General features: G+C 38.3%; 1 protein-coding gene across 1 annotated transcript in view; it reads right to left on the bottom strand.

The window, feature by feature from the left end:
- The window catches only part of LOC124572183, a 492,468-nt gene that overhangs the window by 87,264 nt on the left and 382,444 nt on the right, over positions 1 to 22,760 (bottom strand). The window contains exon 9 of the mRNA XM_047131123.1: positions 6,527 to 6,637. Within this exon, the coding sequence (XP_046987079.1) occupies positions 6,527 to 6,637 (111 nt within the window). The remainder of the gene's footprint in view (positions 1 to 6,526; positions 6,638 to 22,760) is intronic.

Raw genomic sequence — 22,760 nt, 5'->3', positions numbered from 1 at the left:
AATAAGTTGGCTGCTCTAAGAGAGGACAGAACCTCGTCCAATTTGACCATTCCCACCTTAGATTCAACTAGTGTTACAAGCCTAGTTACTTCTTTTTAGGGCAAGTTAGGGAAGGATACACTAGTCTTTATAGATAGCTTGCTAACAGCTGCAAGGCTTGGATTTTGAAAAGATGAACAGACGTTGCAGATGATCAAGTTGCACTTCACAGAAGATGTGAAAACTTATGTTATGTACCATGAGGACCAAAGGAATGTTCAGTCAGTTGATGAACTCAAGAAAGGTCTGGCACAGCAATATAGGAGTCTAAATAGCTGCAGATACTATAAGAACCAAACAAAGTGTCACAGGTGCAAAATAAACCTGTTGAGAATTTTGTAGATAGGATATGGAATATTGGTGCAGATATCTTTCAATTGATAGATAATGATGAAATAAATAGGATCATTCTATGGGAAGTGGATCAAAGGGTGTTGGATGCATTACTATGTGTCAAAACAATGTGCCAAGAAGGGTACACACAAAATTTCCAAAAGACACGGCTGACACTATAGGCATACCTACAGCATGGAGGAGATAGATAGAGTAATGGCTGTCAGTGATAAAAGAAAGTCTTTTCTGCTGACATGAAGGGCTATCATTGTGGATGGAAGAATCACACATGAAGGGAGGGATGTCAACCACAATGTAAAAAATGAGGGAAAGTGGGACATCAAGAGTGACACTACGGAGGTAAAGAACATAATGGAAAGAACAGACAGTAAATAATTAACAGATAAACAGCAACAAGATCTCCAAGTCTGCTGAGGGGCAATGTTACAAAAATATATGTAGAGGTGGAACGTTGCTTGCTTGGTATAGTAGATGGTGGGGAACATAAATTTTTATTAAACGTTGGTACTGATGTGCTTGTGGCAAGTCTGGATCTCATGACAAAGAAGTACATACAAAGTCCTCACAGCAAATGCTGGAAGTGCCCTCCACCAGCATCAATGCAGAACTGTACTCATTTCACCATATTCCGCGACATTGTGTGACTGTATCCTTCTCACTGTTACTTATTTCAAGTGTAAAGGCCTCATGGAGTTCTGCAGTTGTCTGCGGTCTGCTCTTGTACATTCTGCTTTTAAAATCAGGAGGGGGTGGGGGGGGAGGGGTGAGAGGGGATAGGTCAGATGATTGGGGGGGGGACCACAAATGTTTTGAGATTCTTCGGACACCAAAGAAACTGGTTTCAAGTAGCATGGAAGTGTTAGATGTGTGACACATCGTTCTACCTTGTTGGAAATAATCTTCCCTAAGTTCAGTGTCATTCAGCTGCTCCATAGATGTATCAAAGTTGACCATATAGTATGTACTGACTACAGTCATATCAAAGAAAATGGAGCCAACAGTTCTGGAAGCTGACAACAACACACACTCCAACTTCTTCAACTTGCAGTGGTTTTTTGTGGATGATTTGGGGATTTACACCAGCCCAGCATCTGCTGTTTTATGTGTGAATGTAACCTGACAAATAGAACCACACCTCATCTCTAAACCACATTACGGAGAGAATGTCTGGACACTGAATGAAAAACTTCTGAAACCATCAGCAGTAACGCATTCTTTTCTCATGATCTCTTTCTTGCAATCTTTGCCTCATGTGCACTCTGTATGATCACAGTGCCAATTACTTCACAGCTTTTTGAAATGTGCTGTACGAAATGCCTGTCTCCTGGCTCAATCGACACAACCATTTCCTTGGAGAGCTTCCCAAGTGTCTTCGGACATTATCAATAACCTCTGCACTCAGTGACTGTCTATGTTTACCACTGTCACTGTTTAATACACCAGCTGTGTCCAGCTTCCTTACAATTGATAAAATTGTTGACTTTGATGGAAAATTGCACACACTGAATACCTTATGAGCAGAAACAAAGATCAACCTGCAAACAATGAGCAGTACTTCTGATTCTCCCAAGACAACTGAGATCATTAAATTAATTTTCTCATTTCTATAGCTTTTGGGAGGGACATTATGATCCATTGAAGTAGCTCAGATTTAGAAGGATTGCCCTTTAAGTGGAGGGTACTGCATGATCCTAGGGCTAGATTTCATCTATAAGCATCATGCTACAACTGACGTTGTACAATGCATGGTACAACTGAAGGCAACATTGCTCCAGCTCGGAGAAACTGTTGTCCTTGATGTGCTGCCACATGGTTCATCTCTCATATAAGACAAACCAATAAACTGTGTGCAAGATCATTAAGGATCAATTTGTGTGAAAAATCAGTAAGAATCGATTTGCTTGATAAAGTACCACAAGAAACAAGGAAACAGCATTGCGTGACTGTGGGAACAGAACTACAAGTAAATGTATTATGTGTGGTAGAACCATTGAGAGGAATTGATAAGCTATATAAAGCGCAATGTTTCGTGTGCAGGAGTATTCCACATATACGGGGAATAGATGGTGAGCAAGTAGTGCCCATCTGTGTTGATAATTTTGGGACCAAAGATGTAAATTAATTTAAGGGATTATTGGTCACCAATATAAATATTCTATATGAAAATGATCTAGATAGTACAAGTTCAGACCCTAGCCACAAGCAAACCAACAGTGTGTATTACATGTAAGTGCAGAGCATTTATAAGGATCAGAAACAGCAGCACTGGAGAAATTACTGATCAAATTTCAGGACTTGTTAAATCCACATAGCACATAAGCAGCAACCCAGGTGACACAATATAGGATCCCAACTGGGAGTCAATCACCTATGTACCTTAAACAATATAGGGTACCCCATCACCTACAGCTAGTAGAGGAAGAATTCATTAACACCAATTACATCACGGCATCATTGAGGAAAGTATTGACCCATGGGATGCATCATAGTAGGAAGCAGATTATTGAAGATGATATTTATCACTGCAAACACTGATCACATATACATAGGTAGTGTAGCAATTGGAAGGAGAGAGGCAAAACATACTAAGGCTCCAACAGAATGGCATATAATGCTACTAAGGAAGCTAGAGTAAGCAGTAATGAACTATACCAGAATGCTAAGAGGCTTAACAATGGTCACAGCTGGTTATGTGAAAATGGCCACCAAAAAGGTGAATCAGGATTTAGGCACAACATAGGCCTGGTTAGACCTGCTTAACATTAGGTTTGCTGTAGTGAGACTTTCACAAACATTAACCAAAAATGTAGGTGATACCCAAGTCAAGAGTCAAGTTGGCAGAAGTACAGAAGGCCATTCACCATATAGTGCATTGGCAGTTAAGCTCTACACTGCTGCCACTAAAGCAATTTCTTGTCAGCCTAAGTAAGGTGCAAAAGAGCTGGCAGCTACATTAGAAGTCATTACTTACCCTCATGAGAAGGCCATACAATTATTCTGATATGTTGTGCAGTGATGGGTTGCACCGACCATGCTTGACTACATGTGCTAGTCTGATTCCCAGTGTAAAAATGTAAGTTTTGTTGTAAGTAATTTCCAGAAATAATATCAGTTTGTGATCCAGTACACCCAATCTTCCAAAGAGGGGAGGCATGCTGCACCACTGTCTATTGAGTTGGGAGCTCAAATCTATGACCAAGTGAACAGAAAGCTGCCACTGTGTTCTGAGGTAAGAAGCTTTAGAAAGGCTATGCTGACATGACGGATGTCTTTGCCCTGGCACTTAATCAAGTTTGGTTGCCACAAATTGCCTGCAGCTTCTGGGGTCTGGAACATAAGCAACAAAGCAAAGTGCAGGGATCAGGCTGTTGCAATGGTAACCTGGATTACCACATGTCCGAGCCTGAACCCATACCGTTTCCTTGGCCTAGGTGAGAAACAATGGTGTCCTGTCATAACACGGATGGAATGAGCAACCATAATTACCACTTGTTCTGCTCATGCAGTGTCTATCACCATCTGCAGCCAGCTCCAAGAGGTACTCCGTGACAATCATTGACATGATGTGGGTCAATAACCTTCTCCTACTAGACAACATCACCACTACCTGTGAAAGTATGGGCTGCAAATATTTTTAAAATCATAAAGCCTTGATTTGGGACTGCACCAAATTTATTTCACCTTCCCCCAGTGTATCATTAACAGTTAATACTTCCATAATATCATTATTAGTGGTTATGGTTTCCAATACTAATAAAAATACCCTAGAATTCCTATATCAATACCAAGTGAGGTGGCACAGTGGTTAGCACACTGGACTCGCATTCAGGAGGACAACATTTCAAACCTGCATCCCGTTATCCTGATTTGGGTTTTCCATGATTTCCCTAAACTGCTTCAGGCAAATGCCAGGATGGTTCCTTTGAAAGGGCATGGCCAATTTCCCTCCCCATCCTTCCCTAATCCAAACTTGTGCTCCATCTCTAATGACCTTCTTGTCAACGGGACATTAAACACTAATTCCTCCTCCTCTTATATCAATGTCAAACAGTCTTGTTTTCCAGGAGACAGATCTTACTCTCATAGAGATTTTTTAATTCATCGTAACATATATTTCACTTTCTTACAATGCTAGGCACATCCTTGACTAGGCTGGTATTACATGAACTAACATGTTGAAGTGTTCTTACTTTCTTTTTCTTATTTTTAACTCCCATTTCTTTTGATGTTTACATCTATATTACTCAGGTCACATTATTGTGTAAGGCAGATGGTTCTTCAAGTATCACAATAGTTTTCTCCTCTCGTGTTCATTCCTAAATGATGTGCAAATAGAATAACTCTGGATAAAACTCCCCATACACCCAAATATCTATGATGCTGTTAATGGAGCATATGGTCTCAAACCTTTAGGAGTAAACCTCCTGAAATACAGATTGCCTCTCTTGTAGTTTCTGTCACCAGTGTTGGGTGAGCATTTCCATGATGTTTACTAAAGGCACCTGTGATGAGACTTGATGCTCTTCTTTGGATCTTTTTCCTCTCTCTCTCTCTCTCTCTCTCTCTCTCTCTCTCTCTCTCTCTCTCTCTCTCTTCCATTAATCTTATCTGCTAATTGTCACAGACTGAAGAACAATGTTCAAGAATCAATCAAAATCTTCTGAAAAATCTCAAACAGGAATCTGCTTTTTCTGCCCTTAGTTTTACAGCTTTGTCCCACTATGGATGTATACTCCTAGACATTTTTTAACTGTTCAGATTTCCAATTATTGAAAGCCATTCATATAACCTAACAATAATGAGTCTTTCTACCTGTCTGCATAGAACACATTATAATTGTTTACATTAAGAGCAAGGATAACTACAGATCCTGCACAAAGCATTAATCTTCTGTAGATATTTCTGCATTTTGTGGCAACTTTATACAGTTGCACCTTCTCTATATGTAGGCAAACAACCTCAAGGAACTTCCAACATTACCCTCTGGATTGTGTATATATAGACTGTGAATAAGAGTAGCCCTACACACTCAACTGTAATGCCCTCCCAACAACACATTTTTTTCTTTCTACTTCCAGAAGCATGTCTCCAACTCATATATACCTTCATAATCCTCAGATAATAATTTAAGAATAGAAACTTTCTGGTTAGAGCACTACTATAAATACGCACATGAGATATTGTAGTTACGGCATTTATGAAGAATGAGAGTTTATATTCTGGTACATGTCACAAAATTTTGACAGTACTTAACAAAATCTCAGCTGGTCAGTAATCAAAATAGGGTTTTTTCAAAAAAACATGAATAAATAGGTGACAGCTTTTAAAAGACTTATAGGTAACATTTATTCTTTTCTATTAACTTTCGATGCTCTTCAGGAGATGAGTTACATTGACAACATTATCAAAAAGAAAGTTGCTACTCACCATATAGTGGAGATGCTGAGTTCCAGATAGGCACAACAAAAAGACTGTCACAGATAAGGCATTTGCCAAAAATAGATGACACACACACACACACAACAAATGCAACTCACACACACGAGTACATTGAAAGTGTGAAACAGAAAAGAACTTTCCAAATCTTACTCTTTAATACCTGCAGACAACAGTGGCCACGTGTGTGCGAGTTGTGCTTTTGTGAATGTGTGTTTTTTCTATGTCAGACAAAGGGCTTAGGCCAATAGCTGAATATTTATAGAATTCTTTTTCATTTACCTGTCCAGGACTCAATGCCTCCCCGATGTGGTGAGAAGCAAGCTAGCCTTTCCACATTATTGTTATTCCATCCTGGATTTTCCATTGTTAGATGATACCATGCTAATGTAGTTGACATTTACAAATCAAACAATGACTTCCACTTTAGATAGAGAGGGTGACAGAGGAATCAATTCTGAATTCATATTCTGCGATCACTATGTCATTAAAGCTTACTATCCAGTTCATCAATGACATATTATAAATAAATTAAAAAGAACTTTTGGCATCAGATACATAGGAATTAGGGCTAAATAAATTCAGTAGTTACAAAACACACCTCCTTGCAAGAAAAGTTGTGCAAAAATTCCGAGCAGATTTATCATCTCACTATCTACATTACGTAAAAACAGATCAAACTCTGAAATAAACATACCTTTGATTTCATTTTTGCCATTATTTCAACTATGTTTGTCTCCTGAGAGGAAGGTTTTCTTCCTGGTCTCGGAGCATTAATTCTTTTCACTTGTTCCAAATATTTCTCATACTAAACAAAAACAAAAGAATAAGTAAAAATTCACAAAAAAATATAAAACTGTGCTAAATAGCAACAGGACTCATATTTTAAAGGAAATGTGTTCAACAGGATTAAGTGTGGCTACTGCGTTTTTCACACACAAATCTTTTTTGCCGAGATTATTGGAAAGCCTTTAAGTAAGATGGTATCATTATCTTGAATAATTATTTTATTCCTCAGTCTATACAAAATTTATAAATAACAGTCCAAAATATTACTCCTATGTCTTGGAGCAACCACGGTCCCTTATAGAAGTCAGTAGTTCACAAGGCACCCAGAAAGGAAGACATTACCACAATGAGATTACCAGCAGGCTTGTCTCAGCCCATTTCAGTGTTACTGGACAAGAGGTAACATTTGCCTGTTACTTTACATGTCATTTTAAATTGAGAAACACTGACTGGAGAGAAATAGCATCTCAAATAAGAAAGAACACACACACACACACACACACACACATACACACACACAGAAAGACCCCCTCCATCTCAGATATTAGTTGTATTGTGCGTAGCTAACAGATTGAGTGTAAATTTCAATCACCATGTTATATCAAAAAGGGACTGGTTGGGTACGTCTTTTAAAACATGATAATTCTTTTTGACTTTGATGTAAAAAATTTCCTCAATAGGTCCATATGCTTCTGAAGAAGACAATTTTACAATTGTTGAAACCAAAGTCACAGTTGTTAAAAAAAACCTTTATATCTGCAACTGGTTTGCTGATTTTCTCAAATAATTCATTTATTGCAGAGATATTCCTCTGTAACAGAAATAATTTTCCAGTGCTAAATATTAAAAGAATAAACAATTTACTTCCATTTAAGATAATTCCTGCGATCTTCAAAAGTTTTTGGTGAAAGCAAAAAATTCCAGTTTCAATAACAACATCCTACAGTGAGTGTAAAAAAAGAAAATATAAAATTTCTGTTAGTTTTTCATTTAATAACGGAGCTTTTTCATTCTATAATTTAGAAATATTCATTTTTTATTTACTGGAAATCTGGGACAGAAATGGAAAATATCGTCTACTGTTATACTAAGGTATTAATCATAAGAAAGTATTTAACAGTGTAATTTGTATGTTACACATGAACAAAACTCACCAGTCAGTAGTTACTTTTTAAAATTTGGTATGAAAATAGTTGACAACTAATAATCATGGTCAAAATTTTTATGAAAGCTACTGAGAATCATAACACAAATTGGTGTACTATTCAAAAGAGAAATATTCTATCAATAAAGTCATGAATAATTTCTACAGTTACTCAGTATATATACCAAGCATTTTTTGTTGAATAAAAACATTGTAATGAAATTTTTCAAACTTTAACTTAGAAAGATGTTTCAAAATAGAATCTGAAACTATCGACTTCAACATATCACTTTCAATGGCAAAATTTGACAGTCCGCACAACTGTTTTGGAGAAAGTTTTGATCTAAGGCATGTCTTTATCAATGAAAATCTCCTTTCACCAACAGCTACAGGTCAAAACTTCATTGTTTGGTTCCTTCCCACTGATGTACATTCAGCACCATAACTTAATACAGTCCCAGGAGCTATTAGATTAGATTAGTTTTTCATTCCATAGATTGTGCTTAGGAGATCCTCATGGATGCGGAACATGTCATAATTTTTTTTAGCTGAAATAACAATACTAATAGTATGAGTATATACAATACATCATTTGTTTCTATTAAAAAATTCATCAATGGAGTAGAAGGAGTTGGCCACTAGTAAGTCTTTCAGGCTCCTTTTAAACTGATCTTTATTTGTAACTAAATTTTTTTATGTTTGCTGGCAAATTATTGAAGATGAGTGTTCCTGAGTAGTGGACCCCTTTTTGAACTAAAGTAAGTGCTTTTAAGACGTTGTGGAGATCATTTTTGTTCCTGGTATTGTATGTATGAACTGAGCTGTTTGTTGGAAAAAAGAGATATATTATTTAGGACAGATTTCATTAAGGAGTAAATATACTGAGACGCAGTAGTTAGTATACCCAGTTCTTTGAAGAGGTTTCTACAGGACGTCAGCGAATTTACTCCATAAATAATACGTATTATATGCTTTTGGACTCTGAAAACTTTTGTTTGTCTTGAAGAGTTACCCCAAAATATTATACCATATGACATAATGGAATGGAGGTAGGCAAAGTATGCAAGCTTTTTCATTTTTATGTCACCTATGTCTGCTAACACTCTAATTGCAAATATAGATTTGTTAAGGTGTTTCTGCAGTTCTGTGGTGTGCTCCTCCCAACTGAATTTATTATCGAGTTGTAATCCCAGGAATTTAAGGCTGTCTACCTCTTCTACCTGCTCTTCTTCATACTTTATGCATATGCTGGGTGGAAACCTCTTACAGGTTCTGAATTGCACACAGTGAGTCTTTTCACAGTTTAATGTCAGTGAGTTGGCTTTAAACCATTTATTAATATCCATGAAAATATCATTAGCAGATCTTTCTAGAACTGCACTCGACATACTATTTATTGCAATACTTGTGTCATTTGCAAACAAAACAAACTCTGCTTCTGGCAGTGTAACTGATGAGAGATCATTAATGTACACAAGAAAATGCAATGGCCCTAAGATGGATCCTTGTGGGACACCACATGATATTTCTTCCCATTCTGATGATGACTGATGACTTAATTCACTAGTCCCTTGCACCGACACCCTTTGTTTCCTTTTAGCGAGGTATGACTTGAACCATTTTGTAGCACTGCCCGTGACACCATAGAATTCTAATTTATTTAAAACGATGTTGTGGTTCACACAATCAAATGCCTTTGACAAATCACAGAAAATACCTGCTGCTTGTAATTTGTTATTTAATGAATTAAGTACATTTTCACTGTAGGTGTAAATAGACTTCTTGATATCAGAATCCTTCAGAAATCCAAACTGTGTTCTTGATAATATGTTATTTGTGGTCAGATGGTTGAGAAGCTGCCTGTACATTACTTTTTCTAAAATTTTTGAGAATGCTGGCAAAAGTGAAATCGGTCTGTAGTTTAGCGGCATCTCTTTTCCCTTTCTTGAATAGAGGCTTAACATCTGCATATTTTAGCCAGTCGGGAAATGTCCCTGTTATAATTGACTGGTTACACAAGTAACTTGGAATTGTACTAAACTCACAAGAACATGCCTTAATTAACTTTGTTGATATTTCATCGTAACCACCAGAATGCTTTGTTTTTAAAGTTTTTATTATGGAAGTTATTTCTTTTGGTGAAGTGAGTGATATATTCATGTACCTGAAGCTATTTGTAAAGGCTAGTTTCAGATATTCAGAGGCATTATTTACTGATCCTGACAATCCCATTCTATCAGTAACAGATATAAAGTACTTGTTAAATAGATTTGCCACATTATGCCCATCGGTTACTAATGTGTCATCTACCCTTAATGCTATTTGCTCCCGTTGCTTTCTAGTTCTGTCAGTCTCCTCTTTCACTATATCCCATATTGTTTTTATTTTGTTCCCTGACATTGCTATCTTGCTGCTGTAGGATCGTTAGTTCTGGGGTGTGGTCTGATGGGTGCTGTAGGTTCTTTCATTGGGGCGAATGTAGTGGCGTGGTAAATGTGGACATAAATGAGGCTCACCAGTGATATTGTAGGATCTGCAGTAGAGATAGGAAAATACTGGAACACGAAGGGAAAATTGCAGCTCTTCAAGCTGACTTAGACAAGGCAAGGGAGGATCTGGACAGGTTAAAGAGGGAGGAGGGTGAACAGAGGTGGGGAGTGGGTACAGGTAATAGGGGGAACAGGCAAAGGAGAGCATGACAGCTTTGTCATAAATCTTGAAAATAGATTTGACCTGTTGCCTCAGTCAGAATCGGATGAGCCTCATGTAGCTGAAGCTGTAGAAAGGGCACAACAAGCTTTCAAGGACTTGAAAAAGGTAGGGAAATTTGTAAAGGGAAAGAAAGTTCTGTTGTTATGTAGTTCCCATGGTAGAGGTGTTGGCCAACTACTGCAGGAAAATCTAGGTCCAGAGTACCAGGTCACAAACTTTTTCAAACCTAGTGCAGATCTGGGTCAGGTAACAGAGGATGTAGGTTCTTTCTGCAAGGATTTCACAAAGGAGGATGCCGTGGTTATAGTGGGTGGTTTGGGAAATAGCATTGACAGAGACTCTGAATATTCCATAGAGAGTGACCTGGTGAAGGTGGCATCAGCAACGAAGCATAGAAGTGTGGGATTTGTGTCTGTGTTGAGACGTCATGATCGGCCTCATTTGAACTCTTCCGCCGGAAGGGTGAACTTAGAGTTGGAGTGGCCGCTTAGGACAGGTATAGGGTCCCATATTGGTTTGATTCCTGTGGATGCTATCGATAGGTGGGACTACACTAGACATGGCCTTCACCTCAATAGGAAAGGGAAGGGAAAACTGTCTGGGTTGATTGCAGAAAACTTAAGGGGGGACTGTCACAAGTGGTAAAATACCAGTGGTCACAGGTGTCAGAGGAATGCCTTTTTTAAGATAGGGAAGGGGGAAAGAAAACGAGTTTTCAGAGAGATTGGTAGACACACTCAGTTTGAGAAAACAGTTGAACAGGAGTCAGATTTTAGCATACAGCCTCCATTTAAACAATGTTTAATAGAAAGTAATCAGAAACTGCCAGTTCATCTTCACCAAAGCAGTTATAATCTCATTAGTATGCAGTATCAGTTATCTTTATTACGCCAGAACATTCCGGGATTCAGAAATAAAGTTGATGAACTACTCCTCTGTATTGATGAAATGAATTCATCAAACCAAATTGACATAATCTGCCCCACTGAACATCAAGTGACCACTGGTATAGATACGTTAGACATTTCAGGATTTAAGCTAGCTTCCTACTTCTGCAGAGTAGATATGGATGGTGGAGGAATTGCCACATTTATTAAAAACTGCCATAAATTCAAGAACACTGACATTAATAACTTCTGTTAAGAGCAGCATCTAGAAGCATGTGCAACAGAAGTAGAGTTCCGTAACAAATCCTATATAATAGTAACTATTTACTGAGCACCTGCAGGAAATTATAATCAATTCATAAGTCATCTAGAAGCTCTTTTGGTTTATTTAACAGGAAGAAACAAAGAAATTTTGATTGCTGGTGACTTTAATACCGATTTTCTAATGCAATCTTCCAGTAAACATTTACTGCAGTTAGTAATGTTATCTTTCAATCTAACTCACACTGTAAACTTTCAAACTAGGATCACTAAATCCTCAAGAACAGCCATTGATAACATTTTTATAGACAAATCAAGGGAACAAAATCATATCATAAAACCTGTAATAAATGGACTATCAGATCATGACATGCAGCTACTTCTTTTAGATGTAAATTCTAAGCAGATTATCAAGACTGCTAAATCTAAGTACAGGAGAGTAGTCAATCAACCAAAAATTGAGTGTTTTAGAAAACTGCTCAAAGATATGAACTGGAAAGATGTCTATAGTGCTCATTACATGAATGAAAAATATAACACATTCATGAACAATGTCAGTACCATGTTTGAAAACTGTTTTCCTCTAAAAGTTACTCAAATTAAACAGAAGTCTATAATAAAACCATGGATTACACAAGGAATAAAGATTTCCTGTAAGACAAAAAGGAAAATGTATCTGTCGACCAAGAATAGCTCCAATGCTGATGAATTAGCTAAATACAAGGAATACTGTAAAATATTACAGAAAGTAATTCATACATCTAAATAATTGCACTATGAGAAGAAGATAACAATGTCAGGAAACAAAATAAAAACAATATGGGATATAGTGAAAGAGGAGACTGACAGAACTAGAAAGGAATGGGAGCAAATAGCATTAAGGGTAGATGACACATTAGTAACCGATGGGCATAGTGTGGCAAATCTATTTAACAAGTACTTTATATCCGTTAGTGATAGAATGGGATTGTCAGGATCAGTAAATAGTGCCCTTGAATATCTGAAACTAGCCTTTACAAATAGCTTCAGGTACATGAATATGTCGCTCACTTCACCAAAAGAAATAACTTCCATAATAAAATCTTTAAAAACAAAGCATTCTAGTGGTTAAGATGAAATATCAACAAAGTTAATTAAGGCATGTTCTTGTGAGTTTAGTACAATTCTAAATTACTTGTGTAACCAGTCAATTATAACTGGGACATTTCCCGACTGGCTAAAATATGCAGATGTTAAGCCTCTATTCAAGAAAGGGGAAAAGAGCCTTTTGCTCTCACCTTCAGAATCTTAAAGAGAATATTCCATTCAACATTGTCAAAAGCTTTTTCGAAGTCTACAAATTCTAGAAATGTAGGTTTGCCTTTCCTTAATCTATCTTCTAAGATAAGTCATACCATCAGTATTGCCTTGCATGTTCCAACATTTCTACCGAATCCAAACTGATCTAACCCATGTCTGGCTTCTACCAGGTATCCCATTCCTCTGTAAAGAATTCATGTTAGTGTTTTGCAGCCATGACTCATTAAACTGATAGTTCGGTGATTTTCACACCTGTCAACACATGCTTTCTTTGGGATTGGAATTATTATATTCTTATTGAAATCTGAGGGTATTTTGCCTGTCTCATACATCTTGTTCACCAGATGGTAGAGTTTTGTCATGGCTGGCTCTCTCAAGGCTATCAGTAGCTCTAATTGAATGTTGTCTGTTCCTGGAGCCTTTTTTTGACTTAGGTCTTTCAGTGCTCTGTCAAATTCTTCAGGCAGTATCATATCTCCCATCTCATCTTTGTGCCGTGTGCTCCTGCGATTTGATTGTTCTAGTGTAGTGTGTTCGATCTCTTTCGATTCGCTTTGCGGTGCGTGGGTTGGTGCGCCCTCTGGGATTCCGTGTGGGAAGCCAAAAGGGAGTCTCGAGCAGAGAGAGAGACAAGCGGGCCTGGGCGGAGCGTCGCTGGAAGATCGCGGAAGTCACATCAGCAAGTGGTGCGAGTGTGGCAGTTGCACTGTGGCCGGCCAAGTAGCGGAACTGGAGGTGCTGCAGTGACTCACTGTTGTACGTTCGGTGATTTTCACACCTGTCAACACATGCTTTCTTTGGGATTGGAATTATTATATTCTTATTGAAATCTGAGGGTATTTTGCCTGTCTCATACATCTTGTTCACCAGATGGTAGAGTTTTGTCATGGCTGGCTCTCTCAAGGCTATCAGTAGCTCTAATGTAGCTCTAGTGTAGTGTGTTCGATCTCTTTCGATTCGCTTTGCGGTGCGTGGGTTGGTGCGCCCTCTGGGATTCCGTGTGGGAAGCCAAAAGGGAGTCTCGAGCAGAGAGAGAGAGACAAGCGGGCCTGGGCGGAGCGTCGCTGGAAGATCGCGGAAGTCACATCAGCAAGTGGTGTGAGTGTGGCAGTTGCACTGTGGCCGGCCAAGTAGCGGAACTGGAGGTGCTGCAGTGACTCGCTGTTGTACGTTCTGTTTACCAGTTCAACCTTCCTCACACTGTGGCTACGGGCTGGTGTTATTCTGGCTATTACCTTATTAGCAGCATTTGGATTAATATTGTTAAAGGTGAGCTGTTAGTTCGGTGCCTCTTCATCTGGTGGAGTTACAGCGAGACTTCTTTCTGGTGTATTCTGGCTTGCGCTGCTGAGCAGTGAGTGTTCCCACATTGGGTGTCGAAATAATTACTTCTGCCCTGGTTGATTTACGTATGAACTGGAGTGCCTATGTGGGCATGTTTGCTTAAATTGTTGATGAAGTGTTTCACAATACCCTTACTTGAGTGTCTTTAAATTGCATTTCAGTTTGTTACTGAACTTATGTCAGTTAAGGAATGCCCAAATTGTCACACTAGTCAAGTAAAGTTTAAGTCTACTGTGACACCACTGTTTACCTGTTGGATTAAAATTAGTTCAATCTTAACCTTAACCACAGCTAGGAATAATTCAAGGTTAAATGTAACTGCCCTATGTGGTCTTTTTTCTCATTACTGTTGAGTGTTAAACTGTTTTGGTAACCCCTTTGACATCATTTTACAGTGTGGTTTTAGAAAGAGTTCTGTGGGTACTGTTGCAATGGGATTTCTGGCCCACACATCTATCGCACGCCAGGGATTTAGTGCCAACCGCCAACAGTGCGGTAACTTGTTATCAATCCCTTTCGAATCACCGTCTGGCCTACGAATATTGATGGATTTCTGTGGTAAAATTCAAATGGAGGCACTGTCTTGTTAACTTGTCTGAACTGAATGTGCTTGCCTTGTAAAACAGTTCATTACTGATTCTGAGTAGTTTAATCAGTGGTAGGGCACTCGTTATTCTGGACCAGACTGTACTTGGCATTAATTCCATTGTCTTGGTAAATCAGTGTGCTATGTAAGATTATAACGCAAGCGCCATTGTGGGTAATATTTACCATTTAACTATATGAGTTGGTTCTGTGAATCATTGTGGCACACAAGGTCACGTAAGACAGTGATGTAGTGGGCAGATATTGCTATAAGTCTGTGATGTTATTTCCTGTAAGCCATTGTGCCCATAAGGTTATGTAAGGCTTAAATACAGTGACTAGTCTGGTAATTTTCTGTGTTTTGTAATAACATTTTCCAAGCATTAAAATTTTGGGAAAGGTTTAAATCTTATATTTGCAGATTGTTTGATGTTAGATAACTTGTTGATGAGTCATGTTAAATCAGCTGATGTACATTTAAATTGAACAAGTTATGTGTCAATATGTTGTTACCAGTACATTGCCCTTGTATAGACCCTCTATATACCACTTCCATCTTTCTGCTTTTCCGTCTTTGCTTGGGACTGGTTTTCCATCTTTTGATATTCATACAGGTGGTTTTCTTTTCTCCAAAGATCTCTTTAATTTTCCTGTAGGCAGTATCTATCTTACCCCTAGTGATATATGACTCTACCTACTTACATTTGTCCTCTAGTCATTCTTGCTTAGCCTTTCTGCACTTCCTGTCAATCTCACTTTTGAGATGTTTGTATTCCTTTTCATCTGCTTCATTTACTGAGTTTGTATATTTTCTCCTTTCAGCAAGTAAATTCAGTGTCTCTTCTGTTAACCAAGGATTTCTACTGGCCCTCGTCTTTTCACCTACTTGAACCTACTGCTGCCTTCACTATTTCATCTCTCAAAGTTACTCATTCTTCTTCTACTGTATTTCTTTCCCCTGTATTTGTCAATCGCTCCCTAATGCTCTCTCTGAAACTCTCTACAACCTCTGGTTCTTTCAATTTATCCAGGTCCCATCTCCTTATATTCCTACTTTTTTGCAGTTTCTTCAGTGGTCAGAATCCACATCTGCCCCTGGAAATGTCTTACAATTAATACCTGGTTCCTAAATCTCTATCTTACCATTATACAATCAATCTGAAATCTTCCAGTGTCTCCAGGCCTCTTCTACATATATAAACTTCTTTCACAATTACCAAGTTACGTTATGCTCTGCGCAAAATTCTACCAGGCGGCTTCCTCTTTCATTCCTTACCCCCATCCGTATTCATCTATTACTTTTCCTTCTCTTCTTTTCCCTGCTATCAAATTCCAGTCCCCCAAGACTATTAAATTTTCATCTCCATTAACTATCTGAATAATTTCTTTTATCACATCATACATTTCTTCAATCTCTTCATCATCTGCAGAGCTAGTTGGCATATAAACTTGTACTACTGTGGAAGGCATGGGCTTCATGTGTATCTTGGCTACAATAATGTTTTCACTATGCTGTTTGTAGTAACTTATCTGTCCTCCTATTTTTTATTCATTATTACACATACTCCTACATTACCCCTATTTTATTTTGTATATATAACCCCATATTCACCTGACCAGAAGTCTTGTTCCGCCTGCCACTGAACTTCACTAATTCCCACTACAGCTAACTTTAACCCATCCATTTCCCTTTTTAAATTTTCTAACCTACCTGCCTGATTAAGGGATCTGACATTCCACTCTCTGATCCATAGAATGCCAGTTTCTTTCTCCTGATAATGACATCCTCCTGGATATCCAAATGGAGGACTATTTTACCTCCGGAATATTTTATCCAAGAGGATGCTATCATCATTTAAGCAGACACTAAAGCTGTATGCCCTCGAGAAAAATTACACCTGTAGTTTCCCCTTACTTTCAGATGCTCACAGTACCAGCACAGCAAGGCCATTTTGGTTAATGTTGCAAGGCCACATTCGTCATTCATCCAGACTGTTGCCCCTGCAACTACTGAAAAGGCTGCTGCCCCTCTTCAAGAACCACACATTTGTCTGGCATCTCAACAGATACCCCTCCATTGTGGTTGCACCTACGGTACGGCTATCTGTGTCGCTGATGCACACAAGCCTCCCCACCAACGGTAAGGTCCATGGTTCATGGGGGGAAATATAATGTAACAGCACAAAAACATATATTGAGATTTATTATCCTAGAGTTGTAATCATGTTGGACAAACTAGGCAAAGTCATTAGAAAGACAAAAAATCCAATGGCACTGTTTTATATTGTAAGAGAGTAGAACATATTAAATATTTAGGTTCCAAAGTAAGTCCACTGTGTCTGTTAGTTTCCTATGTTTATTTGTTTCTATGTGACAAACAAAACCCTGATACATGTAGCAACAAATGTTTTCTTAATTTTGCAGCTTGTGGTTGTGACGATAAGTGTCAACAAAGTCCTTGTGCAATATGTGTGCAGTCCTACTACATGACGCAATTATGCCATTATTTATTGGCAGATCTGAAGCAACACTCATCATCTGGGTATTAACAGGATAGCTTAGACATGCATCACCAGCCTCATCCTGACCCAGTAGATCAGATGTCACCACATTTATACTTTTCTTCCTTCTTCTTCGTGGATGGATCACTTAGTACCACACGTAATCAACATTTGTTGGCCTTCCTTTTCGCCCAGTATTCCTTCATAAACAACGAATGGACTAGCTTTCGTTGCGTAGACCATGTATGTCAGCTAGTTTTTCTCTCTTCTTCCTCAAAACCCCGTGTGTTTGTGATTTTTCTGATTTTATTTCTATCATGTAGATTTGGAGACCCTAATTCTCTCAGGTCTTTTTCCGTCTGTTTATGCCAGTTCGGTCTTGTAGTTTTGTTCTTTAAAAATGTATGGATTTTGTGCGTTAACCTGTTTGAGTCCATTCTTTCTAAGTGCCCCATGAGTTGGATTCTTCTCATGCGCATTGTGTCTGTTATTTTGGAGATATTTTTATATATTTCTGCATTGGGTTTTGAATAATGTACCCCATCTTTAGTTCTTGGTCCTAGGATTTTCTTCATTATCTTACATTCTTTCACTTCTAATTCCTCTTTTAGTGTTCTGTGTTGAAGGTTTAGTGTCTCAGATGCGTAGAGAGCTTCGGGTCTAATTACTGTTGTATAGTGTCATATCTTGCAGTTCCACGAGAGACTCTTTTTGTTGTAGATGTTTTTTGTTAACTGAAACGCCGTCTCCACTTTCTGGACTCTTGATCTGACAAGATTTCTTTTCATTACAATTTTCTGCAATCCATTCACCTAAATATTTAAATTCTTTTACTCGAGAGATGTAGTTATTACCAATTTTGAGGTCAGAAGGTGCATCTTTGACGTCAGTCATAAATTTTGAAATTTGTAATCCTATTTTAGCTGCCTGTTCTTGTAATAATTCTAGCTGTTTCTGTGCATCGGTAATGTCTTGTGCGATCAGTGCCATGTCATCAGCAAATGCTAAACAGTCTAATTCTTTGCCCTTATGTCTTGGTCCCAGTCTGTGTGCTGGTGCACCTGCTTTTTTCCATTCTCTACCAACTTTTTCAAGAGCACAATTGAAGAGCACTGGGGACAGTACATCCCCTTGTCGTACTCCTGTGTCTATTTCAAATTCTGTGCTCAATTCTCCCATAAATTTTACTTTGGATTTGGTCTCCGTGAGTGTTTCTTTTATGATGTTTGTTGTCTTTTGATCTAGTCCAAATTCTGCTAATACTTCAAAAAGGGATTCTCGGTCTATACTGTCATATGCTTTTTTAAAGTTGACAAACGTGATGACATAACTTTTGTTTGAAGTACTATGTAAATATTTCATTGAGTTTTTCAAGTTAAGGATTTGTTCTATGCAAGATCAACCTTTTCTGAACCCACCTTGGTATTCGCCTAGTTTTGAATCCAGCTGAGGTTCTGCGCGGTTTAGTAGGGCTTTAGACCGAATTTTGTATGTTATTGACAATAAAGAGATTCCACGATAGTTGTTGGGGTCTGTTTTACTTCCTTTTTTGTACAGAGGATGTATGATTGCAGTCTTCCAATCTGTGGGGATTTTTTTCAGTTTTCCAGATTTCATGTATAATTTCTTTGAGTTTTGCAATAAGATTTTCTCCTGCATTTTTCCATAATTCTGCAATGATTTGGTCTTCTCCTGATGCTTTGTTATTTTTCAGTGACTGAATTATCTCTTTAATCTCTTGTAAACTTGGTGGCTTTGAGTCTGGGTTTCGTTGTGTATGATGGAACTCAAATTTTTCTGCAGGCTTTTCACAATTCAGTAATTTATAAAAGTATTTTGCAAGAATTTCACAGTTTTTGGTGTTGGTATGAGCAATTTCCCCACGGTCATTTTTGAACTGGAGTGATGGAGGAGAGTACTTTGTTAATTTTTGTTTGAATACTCTGTAGAAATTTCGGGAACTGTTTTTCTTGAAATCATTTTCTATGTCTTGCAATTTTTTGTCTTCGTGTTGTTTACGGACTGTTCGTATTGCTTTTGTGACTGTTATCCTGGTATCTTTGAGATCTTCAAGGGTCTTTTGATTTTTGTTGCACAACCAATTTGCCACGCCTGTTGTCTGAGATTTATCAGTTGGTCACATTCATCTGTCCACCATGGGTGTTTACGCATTCTTGTTTGCGGTGCTACAGTTTCAGCTGAATTTAAAAGGCCTGCTTGCAGTTGTTGCCAATTTTGTGGTTTTAAATTTTGCGTTTCTTTTGTAAATTGTTCATTGCCATTTATCTTTTGTACATCATATTTACGGTGTGGAGATTTCTTAGTGAATTTTCTTTTTTCTGGAATGACATCTAGGGAGAATTTTGTTGGGTAATGGTCAGAATCTAGGTCTAGTCCATTAAGGACTTTAAGTTTCATGATTTCTACTGTATTTACGCGGGAGGTCATTACATGATCCAACTGATATTCACCTAGTAATGGATTAGGTGAGATCCAAGTTTTCGTTTTCGAGGCTCTTTTCTTGAAAAATGTTGATTTGAAAAATAGGTCATGGTTTTTGCAGATTTCAATGAGTCGCATGCCATTCCGGTTGGTCTGTGTATGCCCTGACCATTTACCTACCCAATATCGATATTTCTTTTCTTTACCGATTTGTGCATTGAAATCGCCCATAAGGATTTTGACATGGTTATTTGGGATTTTTTGGAGAATATTATCTAATTGGTTCCAGAATTCTTCTACTTCTTCTATTTTGTTTTTGTTAGTGATGTTAGTTGGTGCATGTCCGTTGATTAGGGTGTATATCTTATTAGCTGATTTTATTGTCATTGTGGAGAGCCGACCCGAGTAAGATTTGAAAGTTGCGACTGAATCATGTATTGATGTATCTACTATAAATCCAGTTCCAAATTGTGGACAATTTGCCATGGCTCATTTTCCAGGTTTTCCTTTGTATATCCTGTATCCTTCCGAATCAAAAGGATTTTCATCTGTATATTGCGATTCCTGAAATGCAATAATTTTGATTTTAGGTTCTCTGGATTTGTCCAGGATGTTTTTTAGTTTTCCCATTTTTAAGAGAGAATGTACATTAAATGTCATTAGCCAAATTCTAGATTTTGGTTTGCTTTTGTTATTACGGGATTTTGAGGTACTCCGATTTACCTCCATGCACACTTCTGTGGTCTCCCCAGAATCCGAATAGACCACTTGCGGTTTTTCAACCATGGGATTTGACCCACTGGGGTAATTTGTCTTTGAAGGTGCTGTATCCATGTTGATTTAATTGGACTGGGTTTGTGACTTAAATTGAGATTTCGGTCTGGCTAAGCTCAGAGTTCCACTTCTGAGTTTTATAGATCAGCCGCCACTAACATGTGGAACAGACGCTGTAGGGTTACCGCCACTAACCTGTGGAACCGTCGTGCCCTTTGTCCAAATAACCTTGGACGATAGCTTTTATAGTATCCCAAAAAGCAAGGTTGCCTCTTCCACCAGTTCCGCCGTACCGATGATCTTCATCTCCGCCTTCACTGCCGTTGAGGTCTTCACCGTGTCCCTGGCAAGGGGCCCTCATGAGGTACTATCACCCGGGCCAGGTGAACCAAGGTTTTTTTATGAGGTGTTACTCCTCCCCCTCCTCCTTTTTCAACCGGGCTTGGGACCAGCTATGGCGGAGTTCACATGTATACTACTAGTAATTTTGTATGAATTTTATTACATTCAGCTATGTTACAAATTAAGACCACCAAACAAGAAACATAAGTCACTAGCAGCCTCCACTTAACTCCCAACTCACACACTGCAATGTCATTAGACATCTCAGCAAAGAAAAATTCTCAGGACCAATGTTAAAAACAAAAACGTTCTAACAGTCACAGAAAATTAAACACTTCAGTTTTCACATAAACAATATAGTTCATTCTCTTTTTAAGCTCTTGACAACTAGTTATTTACACAATAATGCTACCTGACTAATAACAATAGTTTCTTCTAAGTCTTCGCACAACGTATTTTGAACCAAAATCAGCCCTCTCTATCAGAAGCTGCCTCTGTAAAGTCTCATACCTCTACATTAAATTGCAACACTTGCCTTCCGAAGTTGGAAACTGCTGATGAAACACCATGTGTGAGCACAGAAACTTCTTGCAGTCTTTCCAGACTCAAAACATTACTTTTTTACTAGATCTGCATCATTTACCAGTCATGACTGGACAGACTGAGTCAAGATAATATACATACATATGAGTTATTTACGATGCTTCATAAAGAAAAATATTCACAATACATATATGAAAGATGAAACAGTATTATTTTGTACATTCACTTTGGTCACTATTGAAGAATTCTCCAATGGAGTACAATGTGTACTCTCCCATGTCCAGTGCAAATTTTCGTTTTGAATGGCCCTGGTGGCAAGGATTGCACTTCTCGGGGCAATGAGCTGAACATTTTTAAAGAAACCATTGGAAAACTATCTTTTGTTCCAGACAGTCGATAGTTTGGTATAGCAATGTTCCTCTTGTTGTGGGTGTCACTATTTTGTATGTACTGCCTCATGCTGAAAACCCTTTGGTTTTCTTTTACACTGACGAGGCATAAAAATATATATTACCTGAAGACTCTCTTTATTCCTAACCAGGTGAATATAGGCTTGCACTGCTCCAGTCTTCTGCTTGATGCAGTGATTCTGTAGCATTAATACATCCTTGCAACAACGCACAGGAGAGCTTGGACCACACATACACTGTGTGCTCATTCATTGATAGTTTGCTGTTAATCATGAATCCCCGCAGCTGACGGCCTCCATATTATCATGGTATCCAACATTGTTAAGGCTGCATAACAGATATTGTGTTTTTTCTTCATTCATTTTCATTTTATTGTCTATGAACCATTCTTTGATGTTTTCAAAGAGCATATTTGTTGCTTGCAAAGCTTGTGCAGCAGTTTTACCTTTTGCAAAAAGAGTGGTATCACCAGCAAACTGTAACATTTGGTTGCTACAACCCACAGCATTTACATAAATAGGGAACAGCATAGGTCCTATGATGGACCTCTGGGTTACGCCATGCTCCAGTTTTGTTCTTAGGAGGTTGCACCGTGAACTGATACTACCTGCTTTTGGTTTGCAAGATAGGATTGAAGAGTAGCCAGCACAATACTTCCAGTACCATAGCACTTTAATTTACTAAGCAATATTTTGTGGGAGATGCAGTGAAATGCCTTGCTGAGGTCATAGAGTGTCAGTGCCACACTTTCCTGTCTTGAAACCCTTGCCTTACTTTCCTGCCTCCTGCTGCTTTAACCATCAACTTTCCTTGCAAAAACTATCCTGTTTGTCCTAAAAGAGTTTATTGGCTCTGAGCACTATGGGACTCAACATCTGAGGTCATCAGTCCCCTAGAA

Source organism: Schistocerca americana, chromosome 1 (genome assembly GCF_021461395.2).
Source record: "Schistocerca americana isolate TAMUIC-IGC-003095 chromosome 1, iqSchAmer2.1, whole genome shotgun sequence".
NCBI lineage: Eukaryota > Metazoa > Arthropoda > Insecta > Orthoptera > Acrididae > Schistocerca > Schistocerca americana.
Note: the sequence above shows the minus strand (reverse complement) of the source record. Positions and strands in the feature narration are given on the sequence as shown.